The 18,750-nt window shown below is 46.4% G+C and overlaps 2 protein-coding genes across 3 annotated transcripts; both read right to left on the reverse strand.

Annotated features, from left to right (window-relative positions):
- Nucleotides 1–3,154: 3,154 nt before the first annotated feature.
- Nucleotides 3,155–7,444, reverse strand: chchd4b (coiled-coil-helix-coiled-coil-helix domain containing 4b). 2 transcript variants are annotated; one of them, XM_056272981.1, is made up of 3 exons: nt 7,283–7,444; nt 5,832–5,930; nt 3,155–3,897 (listed from the first exon to the last, which is right to left on the reverse strand). In XM_056272981.1, the coding sequence occupies exons 1-3, from the start codon at nt 7,302–7,304 to the stop codon at nt 3,512–3,514; spliced, it is 507 nt and encodes a 168-aa protein (XP_056128956.1). In that variant the 5' UTR covers nt 7,305–7,444; the 3' UTR covers nt 3,155–3,511. The 2 variants fall into 2 exon arrangements, with proteins under 2 accessions (XP_056128956.1, XP_056128955.1); XM_056272980.1 differs by lacking the exon at nt 7,283–7,444 and having other exon boundaries at nt 5,832–6,036.
- Nucleotides 7,445–8,063: 619 nt separating this feature from the next.
- On the reverse strand, nt 8,064–18,443 carry LOC130106745 (protein transport protein Sec61 subunit alpha-like 1). Its single transcript, XM_056272979.1, has 12 exons — nt 18,263–18,443; nt 17,525–17,592; nt 17,336–17,401; nt 16,727–16,805; nt 16,505–16,636; nt 16,296–16,405; nt 11,431–11,584; nt 11,163–11,323; nt 10,818–11,015; nt 10,092–10,283; nt 9,886–9,962; nt 8,064–9,435 (listed from the first exon to the last, which is right to left on the reverse strand). Exons 1-12 carry the CDS (start codon nt 18,267–18,269, stop codon nt 9,249–9,251), a joined length of 1,431 nt encoding a protein of 476 aa, XP_056128954.1. The 5' UTR covers nt 18,270–18,443; the 3' UTR covers nt 8,064–9,248.
- Between the last annotated feature and the right edge of the window lie 307 nt (nt 18,444–18,750).

An 18,750-nucleotide genomic window follows, 5' to 3' on the forward strand; every position in this document is an offset into this window, starting at 1 on the left:
CGATCCAGGGAGGGCTGCAGTCTACCACGTCTCCCCCGATACACGTGAAGTCGCCAGCCGCTTGTTTTCACCTGACAGTGAGGAGTTTCACCAGGGGGACGTAGCGCGTGGAACGATCACTCTACCCCCCCCCCCTCAGAAAGGCCGATAAAAGACCACACCTGCACCTTCCTCCCCTGCTCCATGGACCCGCTGCAGTTTGCTTATCGTCCAACCAGATCCACAGAGGACGTTGTCTCCCAGGTACTGCACACCACACTTTCATCTTGACAGCTGGAAGGGGGGCTATGTGAGATTGCTGTTCATTGACTATAGTTCAGCTTTCAATACCATAGTCCCCACCAGGCTGGCTGGCAAGCTGAGTGAACTGGGACTGAACACCCCCGTGTGCCTTGATCTTGGACTTCCTAACCGCCAGGCCCCAGGTGGTCAGGGTGGGTTGACACACCTCCAGCTCCCTTACTCTGAATACAGGACCCCCCCCCCCCAGGGCTGCGTCCTCAGGCCCCTACTGTACTCCCTGTACACACATGACTGTGTGGACAGGTTCAGCTCCAACTCCATCATCAAGTTTGCGGACGACACAGTGGTGGTGGGTCAGATCTCCGATCACGACGATAAAGCCTACCGAGAGGAAGTTGCTGCTCTATCACTCTGATGCCAGGACAACAGCCTCCTCTTCAGCGTCTTCAAAACTAAGGAGATGATTGTGGACTTAAGGAGGGCACAACAACAACAGAGGATGTACTCACCATTAAGGATTAATGGGACTACTGTGGAGAGGATGAGCAGGTATAAATACCTGGGAGTCCACCTTACAGAGGATCTCACATGGCACTCACACACAGACACTCTGGTGAGCAAGGCAAGGCAGCGCCTCCATCACCTCAGGCAGCTGAGGAAATTCAAAGTCTCCCGGAAGATCCTCCAGTCCTTATACTCTGGGACAGTGGGGATGTATCTCTGCCTGGTTTGGAAACCGCTCCGCCCATGAGAGGAAAGCTCTGCATTGAGTAGTGCGTTCGGCTGAGCGCACTATTGGTAACTCGCTCCCTACCCTGCAGGACTTATACACCAAGAGGTGCCGAACCAGAGCCTACAGGATTATGAAGGACCCTCACCACCCCAACAACGGACTGTTCCAGCTGCTGCGGTCAGGCAAGCGCCTCTGCAGTCATGCTGCAAATACAGAGACTGAGATGGGGTTTCTTTCCTCAGGCCATCAGGACTGTGAAACTCTGACCTTACCGGGGCCCCTCGCTGACCCATACTACCCCCCCATGCTCAAGCACGCACGCGCACACACACACACAGTAAGGTAACCGACTACACATAACTCATTATGTACATACATACCTCATATTTCAGTACACATACCTCAGATTTCTATTTTTAAGTGCTTTTACTGAAGTGTCTTGTTTTCTTTTTACGGAGAGCTCTTAAGCTGTTGCTTGTAAATTGTATATTGCAAATTGTTGTACCTGTTGTTTGCACATCTTGGAGCTCGTACCTTTTGTCATTTCACTACACTCGGGACTTGTACTTTGTACGTGGCAAATAAAACTCTTGAATCTTGAAAAGTTCCCCCTCTCCCCTGAACAGGCGCCCCGACCGACCACAGGAGGCACTAGTGCAGCGACCCGGACACATACCCACATCCTGCTTCCCACCCGCAGACATGTCCAGATGTGCTTGTAAGGATGCCCGACTGAGCCGGAGGTAACACGGGGATTCGATCCAGCGATTCCCGTGTCAGTAGGCAACGGAGTAGACCGCCACGCCACCCGGACGCCCAACATCTCTTATTAAGACGGTGTTCACTTGGTTAGTTCTGCAAACGTTTCTCCTCCAGTCTAGATGAGTTTATAGTATTGTCAGTAGAGCAGTTGTCATTTTATGGATATGACAAGTAGGATGTTTCATAACAGAAAGCCTCTCAAGCACACAAGAAATATAATTTTATCATAAATGTTCATACAACAGTCACTTCGGCCCACTGCTTTACAGTTAAATCTTGTCTTACAGTCACACTCTAAAGCTAAAATCCTGAAGATTACCATGCACAACATATGTTGTTTTGAATTTCCCCCTTTTTTCTTCTCAGTTGTACCCTGGCCAATCACCTGCTCTCTGAGCCGTCCTGGTCGCTGCTCCACCCCCTCTACCGAACCGGGGAGGGCTGCGGACTACCACGTGCCTCCTCCCGTACATGTGGGGTCGCCAGCCGCTTCTTTTCACCAGACAGGAGTTTCACCAGGGGGACGTAGCGCGCGGCAGCATCACGCTACCCCCCCCCCCCCAGTTCCCCCTCCCCCACCGAACAGGCGCCCCTGACCGACCAGAGGAGGCGCTAGTGCAGCGACCAGGACACATACCCACATCCGGCTTCCCACCTACAGACACGACCTATTGTGTCTGTAGGGACACCCGACCAAGCCAGGGGTAACAAGGGGATTCAAACCGGCGAGCCCCGTGTTGGTAGGCAACGGAACAGACTGCTACGCTACCTGGATACCCACACATGTCTTTTTTTTGTACTTTCTATTGCTTGGAATAGCAAATCTACAGCAAATCTGGAATCCTCCATAGGTACATTTGAATGGTTATTGACTGGTGTAAATTTCCACGGAAATTAAAAAAAAAAGAAACATAAAACAAACAAGCGTAAGACAGGTAGTGGTAAGGTTGACACAGCTGTGGTAGCTACGAGATGGGAAGGACAGTCCGCACTCAGAGGAGCTTCTACTACACAACTAAAATGTGCATCTAAGCAACGTGTGTGGTTCAGCTGCAGGACTGTTACTGACATAACAGCGCCGGCAGCTCTTCTTTTCCTAAACACATTCACAGGATTTGGACAGATCCAGCCCCAATTCAAGTATCACCATAGGCATAGGGGGTTGATGGATTAACCAGCATGATAATCTTTAGAATCACAGCTTTAATCCATGGTAACACATCTGAAAACGTCAACAAGAGAAGATCTTGTCAGAGTCTGAATTCCTGGTCATCAAGTGAAATCAATCCCCACTGTCAAACGGCGTCACTACTGTACTCGCGATATGCTGCAGCCATCTGTGAGCTGCCAGTTTAAATCTGAAATAAATAAAACCTGGAAGACAGACAGATGCTTGAACGGAAAAGGTCATGGAAATCAAATGCAGTACGTAGTGTAAAAAAAACGTTTTCACGGTTTTTACTGCAATCGTACAGTTTCAGAGCATGTAACTGCGAACGCGGCACAGGAGTCAGGGATTGTTTGCCACCAGACCGAAGTGGGAAATGTGCGCGACACCTCACAGTGTGTGTACTAAGTTTGGTCCGCAGATGAGAGAGTGTCTCATCTCGTCTTACTCAAGCCCAGCGGCTGGAAACGTCTGTCAAGGATGGAACAGCTTGTCATCTTTCATTCCTCACACCGAATCAATAAGAAAAAGGAGCACCTTCACTTCTTGGATAAATACATTATATTATTGATGACATGTGCCTTGCGGTTCACACGGGGTCAATATTAGCTCTCCTCCGAGCCTTCCGAGGGGGCTGGTTTGGCGTCGGCAGGGGCTGATGGAGATGTGGGGTCAGAGTCTTGCGCAGGGGCAGAGGCGGGGAGGGGAGGGGACGTTTCTTCCATGGCTGATTCTTGTTCATTCAGCTGGTCTGTTTCAGCAGATTTGCCTTGTGACTTCTTCTCGTCTTCCTGAGGATACAGCTCTGGGTAACACTGCATGCATTCCTGCATGGCTCTGAACTGCTCCAGGCAGTCGGAGCCCTTCACCTCCTCCTTACTGTAATGGAAGCAGGAGAAGGCCTCCTTGAATTCTGTTCCACAGGGACCACTCGCCATCCCACCAAGGCAGGGACAGTTCCAGTTAATCTCGCCATTGGGAAGAATAAGGCCTGGCATGAGAAGAAGAAGTCAGCTTACAAAAGGTCATTCTGTAAAGTTCAAACTTCAGAGGCTACTCAGTCATATTGTAAAAGGGTCAGATGTGATGACAGTTAGAGCTTCTCAAACTCACCGAGACTCACCAAAATGTATAATAACATACACGCTGATCAGCCAAAACATTAAAACCACCAACAGGTGGTGAATAACATTGATTATCTCATTACAATGGCACCTGTCAAGGGGTGGGATATATTAGGCAGCAAGTGAACAGTCAGTTCTTGAAGTTGATGTGTTGGAGCAGCAAAAATGGGCAAGCATGATCTGAGCGACTTTGACAAGGGCCAAATTGTGATCACTAGACGACTGGGTCAGAGCATCTCCAAAACGGCAGGTCTTGTAGGGTGTTCCTGGTATGCAGTGGTCAGAACCTACCAAACATGGTCCACGGAAGAACAACCGATGAACCGACGACAAGATAATGGGGGCACAAGGCTCACTGATGCGCATGGAGAGTAAAGGCTAGCCCGTCCGTTCCGATCCCACAGAAGTGCTACTGTAGCTCAAATTGCTGAAAAAGGTAATGCTGGCTATGATAGACAGGTGTCGGAACACATGGTGCATCACAGCTTGCTGTGTAACTGCAGACCACTCAGAGTGCTCATGATGACCCCTGTCCACTGCTGAAAGTGCCTACAATGGGAACTGGACCATGGAGCCATGGAAGAAGCTGGCCTAGTCTGATAAATCACATTTTCTTTTACATCATGTGGACAGCTGGGTGCATGTGCGTCATTTACCTGGGAAAGTGATGGTACCAGGATGCACTATTGGAAGAAGGCAAGCTGGCCAAGGCAGTGTGATGCTCTGGGTAATATTCTGCTGGGAAACCTTGGGTCCTGGCATTCATGTGGATGCTATTTTGACACGTACCACCTACCTAAACTTCGTTGCAAACCAAGTACACCCCTTCATGGTAACGGTTTTCCCTGATGGCAGTGGCCTCATTCAGCAGGATAATGCACCCTGCCACACTGCACACATTTTTCAGGAATGGTTTGAGGATCATGACAAAGACATCAAGGTGTTGCCTTGGCCTCCAAAATCCCCAGATCTCAATCCTATCGATCATCTGTGGGGTGTGCTGGAAAAACAAGTCCAATCCATGGAGGCCCCACCTTGCAACTTATAGGACTTAAAGATCTGCTGCTAATGTCTTGATGCCACATACCACAGGACACCACCACAGACCTCGGTCTGTGGAGTCCATGCCTCGATGGGTCACAGCTGTTTTGGTGGCACGAGTGGGACCCACACAATATTAGGCAGGTGGTTTTAATGTTTTGGCTGATCGGTGAACATTTTTAAACTATGAGATAGTTACTAAATCTGTGTTTAAATCAAATTTTGTTGGTCTTTATCATTCAAGTATGGCTATTGTATTTAAAAAAACAACAAAGAATTTAATTCCTCCGGACTGTCTTCTGTCTTTTATGGTTGACTTTGCTTTGAATTAATTACAATAATCATGCTCAGAATAAGAAAAAAAGTGTTTTAAAGGGCAGTTAGCCTTGATTAATCATCTTTCATTCCGAAGGAAAATCAATCGATTAACTTGATGATAACATGTTTAGCCACATCACTTAGCACTGATATTATTATATTAGCTGGAACAGGTATACCACCAATATTTCAATATTAAGTGCAGATAATGTTCAATTGTGCAAATATGAATGGGTATGAACAACAAAGTCTGAAACACCATACACAGCTGTTAAGACTGCTCAGTAGTATAGCACACAAGGTGGTCCTATACCAGTCAGGCTGATTAGCCAAGTCAAGGAACAGGTTAGTGATAACTAGACAGGTATTTTTTTCTGAGTCACCCAACAGAAAGTTTGATGCAGAGCAGCAACTCTCTGTAGGTACCATGGCGGCTCCTCACCTCGCTCTTCATAAGGATCATTAGGGTCCTCCTCTACAAGCTCAGCACTGCTTGGTGTTGCATGATCTTCCTTGGTGACGAAGATGATTCTGTCCTTACCTGATGTGAGAAATGTGTAAAACAAATGTAAACTGTAGCAATCCTTCATCCAAGTATAGCGACCGAAGTGACTGGTGGATCTAGCGCCGTGTTATAACATGTGCCATATCCATGCGTATGCAGGTTTTTATTCCAACACTACACCAGCTGACTTCACTAATTAGGCCTTGTCTTCGCTTGTCCAATGAGTGTGCGAGTCAGTGAAATAAACTGGTTTAGTGTCCAGTCAGAAAGAAAATATGCATACACTTGGGCCTCCATGGCACATGAATTGTTCCTGATCTGATGAGCATGTATCAAAAAAAAACCTGCATCGTGAGATTAAATATTAAGTGCAGTTTGGTGTTCATTCCTGATAGAATGCATATTGTAGCGAATTCGGGGGACAACGCAACCACAGGAACTGCCGCGGCGCGAACCCGTATCGCCCGCACCGCGGGAGACATCGCTAACCGCTCCACTAAAGGGCCAGTCCCGCGAGCCAGCGGCCAGCGTGTCTTCTTATCCATGCACGTTACACTACCCCCCTCCTTCGGGAAGCGCGTCCCCGCGCTTAAGCATATCAGCTCCTTCACGCCTCAGGGCGCATACGCTTCCGATTGCCTTACGGTCGCTCCATCCCACTTCTGACACCAACGTAGCGAAATCGGGAGGCAACCACAGGAACTGCCGCGGCCGGGAAGCGAACCCGTATCGCCCCGCACCGCGGGCGACATCGCTAACCGCCCGCCATCCAGCGGCCAACGTGTCTACTTATCCATGCACGTTACAATATTTCTATTTAAAAACGAGTTTTGACCCAAAAAAAATTGCTTTGCACAGCATTTTTGAAGCGATTTAGATGCTGTTATGATTTTCTCACGCTGGTGGCACAATATGCAGGTTGTCCTTCCTGCCGGTCACCGAATCAGCCGAGTTCACCTGGTGCAGTGACGTGTTGGGATGGAAACCCTGCATAGTTTCTTTGCACCCCCCGTGGCGCTACAGGGTGCCGGAATAATGCGCATTTGTTGCCAAGACTGTAACCCGACCCTTCCCCTTATTCCCACGGGCTCACAACTGCACCACGGTGTACGAAGAGAACCGCTGGGCTCAAACGAGAGCACGCCTCCGGGAGGACCAGGCGTTGGCATGAACACCCGGAGACGTGAAGGAGCGTCGCAGTGTCAGCTAAGGGCTAGCTAATACGTGCAGGTTGCTTTAATGGCTGGGAAAGAGTGGTGGTCCTAAGTAACCTATTGGGAGCACTCGTCCCACCGCGCACACGCACGGGGATATATGCGCGCTGCGTGAGAATGACCTGCTGTTGGCTTGAAGGATAACGCGGCGGGTAGCGCGGCACAGTCGGTTACCTTCTTGCCTGACCGAGGACATATCTTCACCGCTGACCTTTGCCCCCGCCCTTCAACAACCGCGACCCGCCGGCAACACCGCGTGGAAACGGCTAGAAAAAAAAACACCCAACACGATCCAGGGACGCGTCTGCGGTCCCTAAAAAAAAACCAGCCTGCTTTCGCGACGACCCTTCCTATTTTCATTCAAAGGAGCCATTAAGCGTACGTGCGTGATGACGTCAGCGCACACGGAAGGACCCTTTAGGTGCCCTTCTCCGTCCTGACGGAAAATTGCCGGATCTGACGTTGGGCCCTTAGGAATTAAATGTATTCATGTTTAAATATTTATTAGTGAGGAATTCTCAATGTTAGGCTTCTCATATAGGTATATATATGTAACCCGTAATATGAGATGTATATATACGAGATATTTAATATCATATATGTTAAAACCATGGGAGTCTTACCTCTGTAGTCAGTACAATGATACACAGAAAATACATAGACGACAACCTGAACTTGACGTTATCTAAACAGCAGTTTGGGCACAAAATTCAAGTTTATCAAAGTAAAACGCTTCTCTTGTTAAAGTAATGGTATGATCAGTACCTGGCAAGGGTAGATGTCCGCAGTCTAACAGAAGCTGCACAGAGGTGAAGACAGCCGTCCGATCAGTGCACAACAATCATATCTTATATGTGAGCATCTTCATCATATCTTACATGTGAGCATCTTCATCATATTAGGCAGGCAAATAATTCATGTTCAACACGATACTTTGAAAAGTCGGGATTCAACATTTTCCCCAAAATATGGTTTATTGCGAATGTTTTTTTTTCTTCTTCCAGGAATACATTTGTACATATTCAAAAAAGACATTATTATTTTACACTTTCGATGTATTCAAAGTGATGCATGGCTTATATACAGAAAATCAGAGTCTGTACTGTGAAAATGTGTTCGATGCAATTCTGCTTAAAGCAGACAAATAAAAAAAACAAAAAAACAACAACCACCACATTCAGTCTTTGCAGGTAACAAGAATGAATGTGGTTAACTAGTTAATACTGCCACTGCTTGGAAATGCCATACATTTCTACTGTAAGGACTTTGTGTTTACAGTGGTTCACTGGAGGACTGTTGCAATGTACACATTAAAAAAGCAGTATACAATTTCTTTTGACAACTGGACCACAAATTATGTCCTCTTGTCAACCACTTACAGACCCGGTTCAAATAGTAGTTTCCAAACAAGGTCACAATTCAGGCCAAAATACCTGATTACATTTCTTACATTTCACTCTCCGGTATGCACCTACCCATGATATGCACGTTAAGATAACCGAAAATAAAACGATAAAGTTGAGCATATTGGTACAGTAAAGGTATAAAGTGAGCTCTCTTCACACCAGGCAAAGGAGATTTAAGGTTTACAAGCGAAACCTCAAATGTTATTTCACATACTGTTGTGGCTGGTATGAAAGAAGTCCAGCGGGGGGGGGGGGGACCACCCTTGTCGAAGTCTAGTACGCCTGTATTCTGGAGAACTGTGGTGAGTCTGAAAACAGACTAAGCTACAGCGTCACCTCCGCTTGCTGTCCACCTCATCATTTCAGATGCAAATGAAGCTTTTACAGGAATCACCAGGAGCTTAACCAAACCTCGAGTTATAAAAAAAAACAAACAAACACAACAGGTGAACTAAAACCTGATATGCAAGTCATTTTATTATGCGTAAGAAAAGGTGGAACCTAAGGGGTTGTGAATGTCAAGTTGAAGTCCCACCAAACTTGCCACATCCAAGTTCAGCTGTAATCCCTGAAGGCCATTTGAGGGGAGGAGGAAACTAGAGGAAACAGCCTGAAACTGGAGAGCCCAATGGTGCAAGCCATTGACAGTGATGTAAAAATAACAGCAAACCTGGCGGAAGTGGGTCAGTGCTGGTCCATGAGTACTGAATGGTCCTGTGAGAATGTTGGCTTTCCTAAAAGAGCAGGGCTCCCATACTGCCCACTTCACTCTGCTCTTTCACAAAGATCTCAAAGTACTGATAGATGATGGTGACGGCCAACAAAATACCAGTACCAGAGCCAATGGCCCCCAAGAAATCAGCCATCACCGAAAGACCACCGATACAGAGTCCACCGAAGGCAGCAGCAGTGGGGATGTACCTAGAACGCATAACAAAAAATATTCAGGTGGCATTTAGTAAAATGAATTTCACAAAGGAAAACTAATAGAAATGTTAAGAGTTTTTTTATATGTTACAGTAACTCAATCAGTGTATATGAAAAACTATTCCAGTATTGTTCAAGTCATGCTGCAAGTTTTAAATGTTCCACAGGCACGCACCTTTTTGTCTTCTGAAACAGCTTAGTCAAAAGTTTGAGTGTTCCATCTCACATGAAGTATGGTGTACTTTGATGTTTACAATCTTACTATGGATTGCCCCCCCCTTCTTATATTGTACATTTATATATTTATTAGATTTTATCTTTACGGTTTAGATTTAGATCCTCTTTATGCAGCTGCAGCAACTCCATGTTTCCACAAGAATCATTAAGGTGCATCTCCTCTAAAGAAGGAACACTAATCCATAAATAAGTTAGTTTCGCTCATACCTGTTGAGTTCATGGACCATCGAGGTTTCTCTGTGTCCTCTCATCACCATCTGCTGCTCCTTCAGCTGTTTAGCTACCTGAAAATTAAATTAAAAAAGAAAAAAAGAGCTCAGGTATACAGGTCTCTTCCTTGGCCAACTCTGAAAGTATTTTGGATCATCAGCCAATACAGAACCGTTTATGAACATCTCCGCAGCAGAACTTACATCTTTAGCTGAAGAGCCCGAGACCTCAATCCAGGTCTTGGAGAAAAAGGCACACGATCCCAACATGAACGCAATATAGATGAAGGCATGAATTGGATCTTCTAAGACGGATCCGAATGACTCGGGCGGAGAGAGATAGTAACACAGCCCACCCACGGGGTAGGCACGAGCTGGACCGCCGGAGGACGTGTCCTACAAATTCAGAACAAAGAAGCTTCAAGGAGCTAGAAAACAGCTTTATCAATTAAACAATTATTCATGCGTTTCTTTGACAAACTAAGTTCTGGCATGTTTTCTGAATAATGTAGTGGTTCTAAAATCGCAGCCAGGTCTAAGTTTTCCCTCTGTAATCCACTACTGAATTAATTTGAGTTGATATGATGTACAAGTGAAATCGATGAAGGTAAATAGGTGCACCGCTGAGTGGTTTGCATCTTTAAACTTTAAGTAATGTGGTTTTTTTCTTAGAAAACAAGTTTGTTGCTGTACAAACATTCATGGCTTGACACATAAGTATTGTAGATCACTGCACTGCTAAAGCAACTAGAGACCAGATCCCTTTTTGGCAGCCAATAAGGCCATACTTTGTACTTCCAGAGCATTTAATAAATAATGATATAAGGTTAACATGATAAAAATCATTCGGTAGAACGAGACAGTTTTGACGACCTGCGTTAAACTGTGCTGTTTGAAAAGCACTAATGCACCGATTAGATATGTACTTACAGACCAGGTTCCAAGCAGATTGACCAGGAAATTGCCACTGAAGCGTGTGGAGAGCATCTGGGAGATCACGTACAAGTTGGACACCAGGGCAGACTGCAGGATGATGGGAATGTTGGAGGTATAGAAGAGCTTGATGGGATAGGTATTGTACTGACCACGGTAGCGAGCCGACTTGATTGGCAGATCTACCCTGAAGCCCTGAAAAGAAAAGCAAGAGAGGAGTTAACGTCAGTAACCTAGCCGTTAATAGCTCAGAACATTATCCTGCTCCCCTCACTCACTAGCATCTCCCAACTTTGCAGCCCTGTGTGATAAACTGCATATCAGCAAAGGAGAGGGACTGACCTGGAAGTATATCACCACAGCAAACACAAATACTGTAGCAATGAGATTCATGAGGTTGGGCAGGTTCTGTCTGTAGAAGGCTTCCCTCAGAGCCCGCACTTTGTCTGACCGTGTTGCAAGCAGGTGGAAGAGAGCGATGATGGCTCCCTCAAACTCAGTGCCTACAAACAAAGACAATCACAAAAGTCAGCAACACGTCTGTAGTTCAACGGGCTTCTCCCGCAACCAAAGGTTTTCCAGCTAGCCAACACACTGCTGGGTTTCTTACCTCTGCCAGTGTTAACAGTGGTGGGGCTAAAGGCCTTCCAGACAATGGTCTCGCAGATGTTGGTGGCGATGAACAGAGAGATACCAGAACCCAGGCCATAGCCCTTTTGGAGCAACTCATCCAGCAGCAGCACAATCAGCCCTGCCACAAACAGCTATGGGAAGAGCAGAGACGTTCTACAATCCCATGCAATACAGCCATTTTTGAGTGAGTTGTCAAAGTACTGAGGTAGTCATGCAAAATGTTTATTTGCCAATAAGCCATGGAATTTGCATTTCCTGTTATAAAAGAAAGACCGGTAGCCTTCAATTCCAACTCTCGATTGTTTATTTACTCCCAAATTCGAAATATACTGAAGAAGTCTCAGCTGCTCTTGCCAGATCTTCTTGATACGGCTGAGCACGCTCCAAAAGCAGTTTTCTGATGCTAAGCTGGCAGTGCCTCTCAAATCTGGACGTTGGCGAACCCAGTACAGCAACTTTCATGCTCTGCCAGGTGGTTAAATTATGTTCACCTGTTGTGCCAGGTCTAAAACTTCCTGATTAGATAACTGGAATGCCAGAATGGAAAACCAGTACTACTGGGGGGGGGGGGCTGTAGTTAAGAGCCACTGCTAAATAATAATAGATTTTGTTTGCAACCAACCAGATACCAAATGCCTCCAGTGAGACTTTAAAATGACCGAAATACAGCGTTTGTTGCATCTCAGTGGGATTTAAGTTATAAAATTACCTCCATCTACAGGCTTTAAGACCATGCCTGACGTTGTGCGGTAAAGTCCACGAATGCTCTTCAACAGTGAACAAGGAGCAAGCTTTTTTAACTGACTGTCTTCCTTGCAGTAGAATACGGCTACGCATCAGAAGATCTGAAGTATTAGTATCAAAGATTTTACCAGAGACTAAAATCCATTACCAAAACCACGAGTAAAATATCATAAATAAAAGCAAAATGGCCCGATTTACTGTATTGTTTTGCATGTGGAAGTCTGTACTTCTGTAATGGTGAAAAAAAATTTTTTTTTTTTATCTCAAATTATTTTGCCCATTGACCCCAAACTAATGGCCTAAGTCTGGGCTGTTCAGAAAAGTAATGGATCAGATTGGTACTCGGCATCGGCCGGTACTCAAGTCATACTCTGAATTGGTATTGGCAGTGAGAAATGTATACCAGTGCATCCCTAGTTTTCTTCCCTCTTAATCTGTTATGCAGTACTGAACGCCATTAAAAATCATATTTGTGGGGCGTCCGGGTAGCGTAGCAGTCTATTCCGTTGCCTGCCAACACGGGGATCACTGGTTCGAATCCCCGTGTTACCTCCAGCTTGGTCGGGCGTCCTCACAGACACAATTGGCCGTGTCTGCGCCCGGATGTGGGCGTGTCCTGGTCACTGTACTAGTGCCTCCTCTGGTCGATCAGGGCGGCTGTTCGGGGGAAAGGGGGGGACTGGGGAGAATAATGTGATCTTCCCATGCACTATGCCCCCTGGTGAAACTCCTCACTGTCAGGTGAAAAGAAGTGGCTGGCGACTCCACATGTATGGGAGGAGGCATGTGGTAGTCTGCAACCCTGCCCGTATCGGCAGAGGGGGTGGAGAAGCGACCGGGACGGCTCGGAAAAGTGGGGTAACTGGCCAGATAAATTTGGGGAGAAAAAGAGGGGAAAACCCGCCCCCTCAAAAATCATGTTTGTGGAGAAAAGGGTTGTGTAAAATTTTTTCCAAGGCTAATCTATATTCGGTGCAGGGAAGGTCTTGTGTAAAATGAAATCTAAACCTTCTGAAGGTCAGTGAAATGAGTCTTCTGCAGACTACATTTTTGGCTGGACCGGACCAGCGGGCCAGCCGCCCTACAAATGGCTGGCTGACAGTGACCATGCTTGACCAGATTGGGCTGCTGTATCAGGTGACCAACAACGTCACTGAAGTTACACGACCAAGCGCCGAGCGGCATGAGGGCGAGCTCACAGTTAAAGCTCCCCAAATTACAACCACTCTGTCGAAACACTCCCTGGTGGATCCACAAAAGGACTGTGCAGCTTTTGCGGCTGCTAAACCTTCACAAATGAGACAAAAAGAAACTTTTTAATTCTCAAAGCGCCTGCAAAAGGTGCCACACACCCTAACTGTGCTGCCCAGCATATAGGTTCTCGGTGCTCCGGTGCTATGTGCAGGTATATAAATGAAAGAATATGCATACATTTGGCACAAAATTGGCCCCTTTCTATGCAAATGAGCGTCAATGCAAAAAAAAAAGTCTGATTCACAAACGGCAGTGCTAAAAGCCACATACAGTTAGGGTGAGTATTACTAGCGTGTTCAGAGAGCTGGTGGTAACTGACTCTCCAGTGATCACGGCAGCAGCGACTGCAGCCAGGCGAAGGCGTCGTCACGCCAGGCGTGCTCGTGAGCGGATATTTCGAAGGAGAACATCACCCTTTGATTTAACTGAGACTGAATCCTTCACAGACACAGGTCGCCAGCTCAAACAATTCTTGCTGCGCTTGATGACATCAACGATGACACTGAACCTGCCTACTGCGTTCTTGGCGTAAAGCCACTATCTATACTTTGCTACACAGGTAGTCGCAATCAGATGCAAAACAAGGGCAAACTGCACTCGGCTGCAAAACGTTATGGGCGTGTTTGTTCTGTAATATCATTAGTGCAGGATCTTTTGTGAATCAGACCTTGAGACGGGGCAGATAGGGGTTTCAAGTGATGCACAATTAATGGTGCCATCAGCGGCCGCAATCCATTCTTTGTGAATTCGCCCGTCAGTACAGAGGGAGTCTTAGAAAAACGAGAGACATCCGCAGACAGAAACAGATGAAAGAGGAGGGGGGTTAACACATTCGTCGCTTCAGTCGTCGCCTGCGGCTTGTACAAAATGCAGCTGCTCGCCTTCTGACAGGAAAGAAACGACGTGATCACATAACGCCTGTACTGGCCTCCCTCCACTGGCTTCCTGTCTGTTTTAGGATCCAGTTTAAGACTGTATTACTTGTTTTTAAGTTTTTAAATGGGCCGGCACCACCTTATCTATCTGAGCTGCTACATCATCATACACCAGTCAGAGCACTCAGGCCAACAAACCGGATGCTCCTACATGTTCCCAGATCCAGGTTTAAGAATAGGGGTGACAGAGTCTCTGCAGTGGCTGCCCCTGATCTCTGGAAGAACTTACCAGTACTCATAAGATCTGCTCAGACCATAGACTTTTTTTTTTTTTTTTATAAATTTATTTCTGATTTTTCCCTTTTTTCTCCCAATTTAGTGGCCAATTGATCCCTATTTTAATTCAAACACCCACCCTCGTATTGCATGCGTTCGCCAACTGCATCTCTCCGGCCGGCAGTCTCGAAGGAAAGCGCCTCCCCACTTTCGTGACAAGGCGAATCCAAGCCGAACCACTGTTTTTCCGACACACACAGAGACGCATTCACATGACGAACACAAGCCGACTCCACCCCCCTCCCGAAGACAGCGTTGCCAATGATTGCTGCTTCACCGAGTCCGGCCATAGTCGGATCTGACGAGACCGGGGCGCGAACCCCAGTCCCCAGTGGGCAACTGCATCGACACCAAGCCGATGCTTAGACCGCTACGCCACCGCGGACTTAGACCATAGACTTTTAAACCTTTGTTAAAGACCTACCTCTTCTCACTGGCATTCAATTCAAGCTGAACTTGACACCGTGATTTTATTGTGCAAATATACTCTTATGTTTTATTGTTTACATTTTATATTCTTTATTTTATTATGTCTTCTTTACATATATTTTTATATTCATAAGTTTCACTTATTTTATATTGTATTTCAAGCTTGTGCAGCACTTTCACTCAACTGTGGTTGTTTTAAATGTGCTATATAAATAAACTTGGCTTGACTTGACATAATTAGAATAGTTATAATTTCAATTAAATTAAGTTCTCTTCAAAGAAAACATCCCAAGATATGAGTGGAAAGTATTGTTCTTGCAACTGCATTTATAGTCTTTTATGCGAATGTAGCTTAATCATGTGTCATGTGATATGCTACTTCAGTATACTTTAACAACAAATATTACTGAGACCACTACAGAAAACTGCAGATGATCTCTTAATATCCAGGAATTCACATCATAGACACTACCACTGACTATTCCTTCAACAAACTGTCCACGATTTCCAACATTGACCATACACGGTCCAGCCACACACTAGGTTTTGTGCTCGTCCTGTTTATTCTACATGTGGATCTCTGGCATTTCGGCACTGATCACATCACAGACCACTGCCATTAGAGTTGGGCAATAACCAAAAGAATCTATGATAATATATTTGTTTGTAGTTTACAATCACTGTAAAAACTGTAGAACAGACTCCCCTCATGAGCTCAAGCCTTATTTAGATTAGTTATGATGCAACAGGCTGCATTTGTGCACATTAGAATATCTCTGATGAAGAAAATATTAGGAATCTGCTTGTGCAAACGCTTTCCAAAATCCAAGCAGTTACTGCAGATAGTGAGTAAGGGACCAAAATATATATTTAAAAAAAAACAAAAAAGACATCAGTCTATTTGATGTTCCCTTGCAGCAAAAATTCATCCCATTGGGGATACTGGATTTTCATAGCAGTAGAAACATAAACAGAGTTAGAGCTTGAAATATTGTGGTGGGTTTGGTTTTAGGCTGCCATTTCATGTGCTCCACATATGGTCAAAAACAGCAGCCACTGGCCAGTCCTCTTGTCTCATAATTAAGAGCTGATCACAATTACACAACAATACCCAACTTTATATGCAAAGATCAGTTCTGAAACAGACACTTTGGGTTTGAAGAAGGGATATGAAGGGGATGGGAAAAGATCTTGGTGGTCTCACCTGAATGATGATTAGTAGACAGATCCCAGCACCCATCTCTGAGGGGTCCCCATACATGCCAGTCATCACATACACAATGGCCTGGCCGATGGTGATGATCATGCCAAATACTGAAAATCATTATGTGGTGTTAGAGACACACAAATACACAAAGACCATACATCCTAAGCACAGATTTACACAGTACGATGCAATGACGATGACCCTACATTTCTGTGCTCCGTTGAAGAGGGCTCTGTCTTTTGGGGTGTCTCCCACTTCAATGATCTTAGCTCCAGCCAACAGCTGCATTATGAGGCCTGAGGTGACAATGGGCGAGATGCCCAGCTCCATCAGCGTACCTGGAGAGGAAACACTTGAGTTAGGAAAAACCAGCAGGAAAGAAGACATGCAATTTGCCTTTCCATTGCACACAACATTTGGAAAAGTACCTCTGTTGGAGGCCAGAATAACTCTCATCCAATAGAAAGGGTCTGCAGAGTCTGAGGACATGATCCCAAACAGCGGGATCTGGGGAAAAGAGTTTCCGCACAGTGAGAAGGGTGTTGAAAGTTTCATGGTTCAGCACTTGTGAATTTCTCCAAAGTAAACTACGCTTCCCTCACTGCAAGGAAAATACTCTCCTTGAAGGTCCTCGGGTGGTGCAAACTTAAACTCAAAGACCAGCTAATAGAGATATGCCATAAACGGAAACTCAAACACAATCCCACAACTGTAAAATTTGGAAATTTTGATATTTGGATTAAAAACACACACCCTACATGTTCTTGGTGTCATTGTAGAGCTAACCTTGCAGGTGGTACAATCAAGGTGGCGTTGTGGGAATAAAACGGTGCCGTACGGAACAGGCTTGGAACGTGTACCTTAAGCAGTGGTTAGTTGAATTGGTTCTCCAATACCACCACCTTGGAGAATAACCCTCTGTCTTTACATAAGCCATTGCAAAAAGTCCAAACCTGTGTGCCTCAAACGACTGAATTGGCTGCGGCGTAATCAATGCGCTGGTGGGAACACTGATAAGAACCACTGGTCACACTTACCTGGCAGCAAACCAGGAAGATGAATAGAGTGATGGCTGTCCATAGCACCTTTTCTCTGAACTGGATCTGCGGTTGAGACGAATTCGGGTTGATTAAAAGCCAAATATAAGAGCGGGCCAGAGAAGGCCATGCTTGTTCATGCATTCACCATTACAAGTCAGAAGGAATGCAGGTCCATAAAATACACACCTTTCTCTCGGGCTTCTGGATCTCGGGCAACACCGCACAGAATGGCTTAATCACCTCCAAAAATTTTACTGGAAATCAATAAACAAACCGGCATTAAGTTAAAAGCAACGGGAGCCACTCGACAGAGTCGTGCAAGTGTTGGGGGGGGACGTGGCACGAATGGGGGACGGACTTGACTGAGAGTTACAAGTTGCACATCACCAACTGAACTTTCTGCGTGAGAAATATCATTTGCACACACACACGCACACACACGCAGGGCAAAGAGCCACGTTGTGAATGGCGACACGCACGGCTGCCGACGGGGCTCCCTGTAGGGGGAGAGACGGCGAGCTGGGAGCGAAGGGGGGCTCAAGAGCAGTCGGGTTTTGTTATGCGTCGTCATCACTAAGCTGTCAGTGCCTTTGAATGAGTGGCTAGCCGTTTAGCGAACAAGCTAGCTCTACCGTCCAGCGAAGGGCTCGTACACATACATGGCCACACAAAGAGAGAGAGAGGGGGGGTACACACGCGGCTCATGATCACTTCGCTGACTGGTTTTTTAAAAACAGAAATCCCCGAAAATCCTCGCTGCCCCCCCCCCCGATCGGAGCGGCGCAAAACTAGCTAGCAGCTAGCTAGCGGCTGACGTTGCACACACAACCTAAGCTGGTCCAAGGCTAACGTGTAAAACATGCCCAGTGAGCCGTTGAATTAACTCGACCACCCCCCCCCCGGTGCTAATATAATGATACTCACTCCCCATGGTATCCTCGGTGTCGGCCTATGCGCACTCCTCTCCGTCGGGTGTTCACGCCACACAGGCTTTAAAGCCTTCAGCAGAAAAAAGAGAAGTTGCCACTGGCGCGTCTGCTGCTGCTGCTGCTGCCGCCGCCGGCGAAGGAGGAGGAGGAGCGCGGAGCGGAGCGCCGGAGAGACACGTCACCACTCCGCACGCGCCGCTACGGAGCGCCGGAAGACCCGAAAGAGCCTTTACGCGTCACGCCTTCGCGCGACGACAACGCCCCCCCCCCAAAAGAAGCTAAATAACATGTCTATAACTACTCTCTTTGTTTCTGTTTTCTTGTATCTTGTTAGTTCTTTTCTTACTAGAGCGTGAGTGTCTGTAGTGTGACCGGTTATTTTCTTGCCCGGTGCGGGATTCGATACGAGGTGTACCGCGCCACAAGGCGACATCGCTGACCGCTCGGCTTAAGGGTCAGACCCGTTAGCTAGGGGCTAACGTG

The sequence above is a fragment of the Lampris incognitus genome, chromosome 2 (assembly GCF_029633865.1).
Source record: "Lampris incognitus isolate fLamInc1 chromosome 2, fLamInc1.hap2, whole genome shotgun sequence".
NCBI lineage: Eukaryota > Metazoa > Chordata > Actinopteri > Lampriformes > Lampridae > Lampris > Lampris incognitus.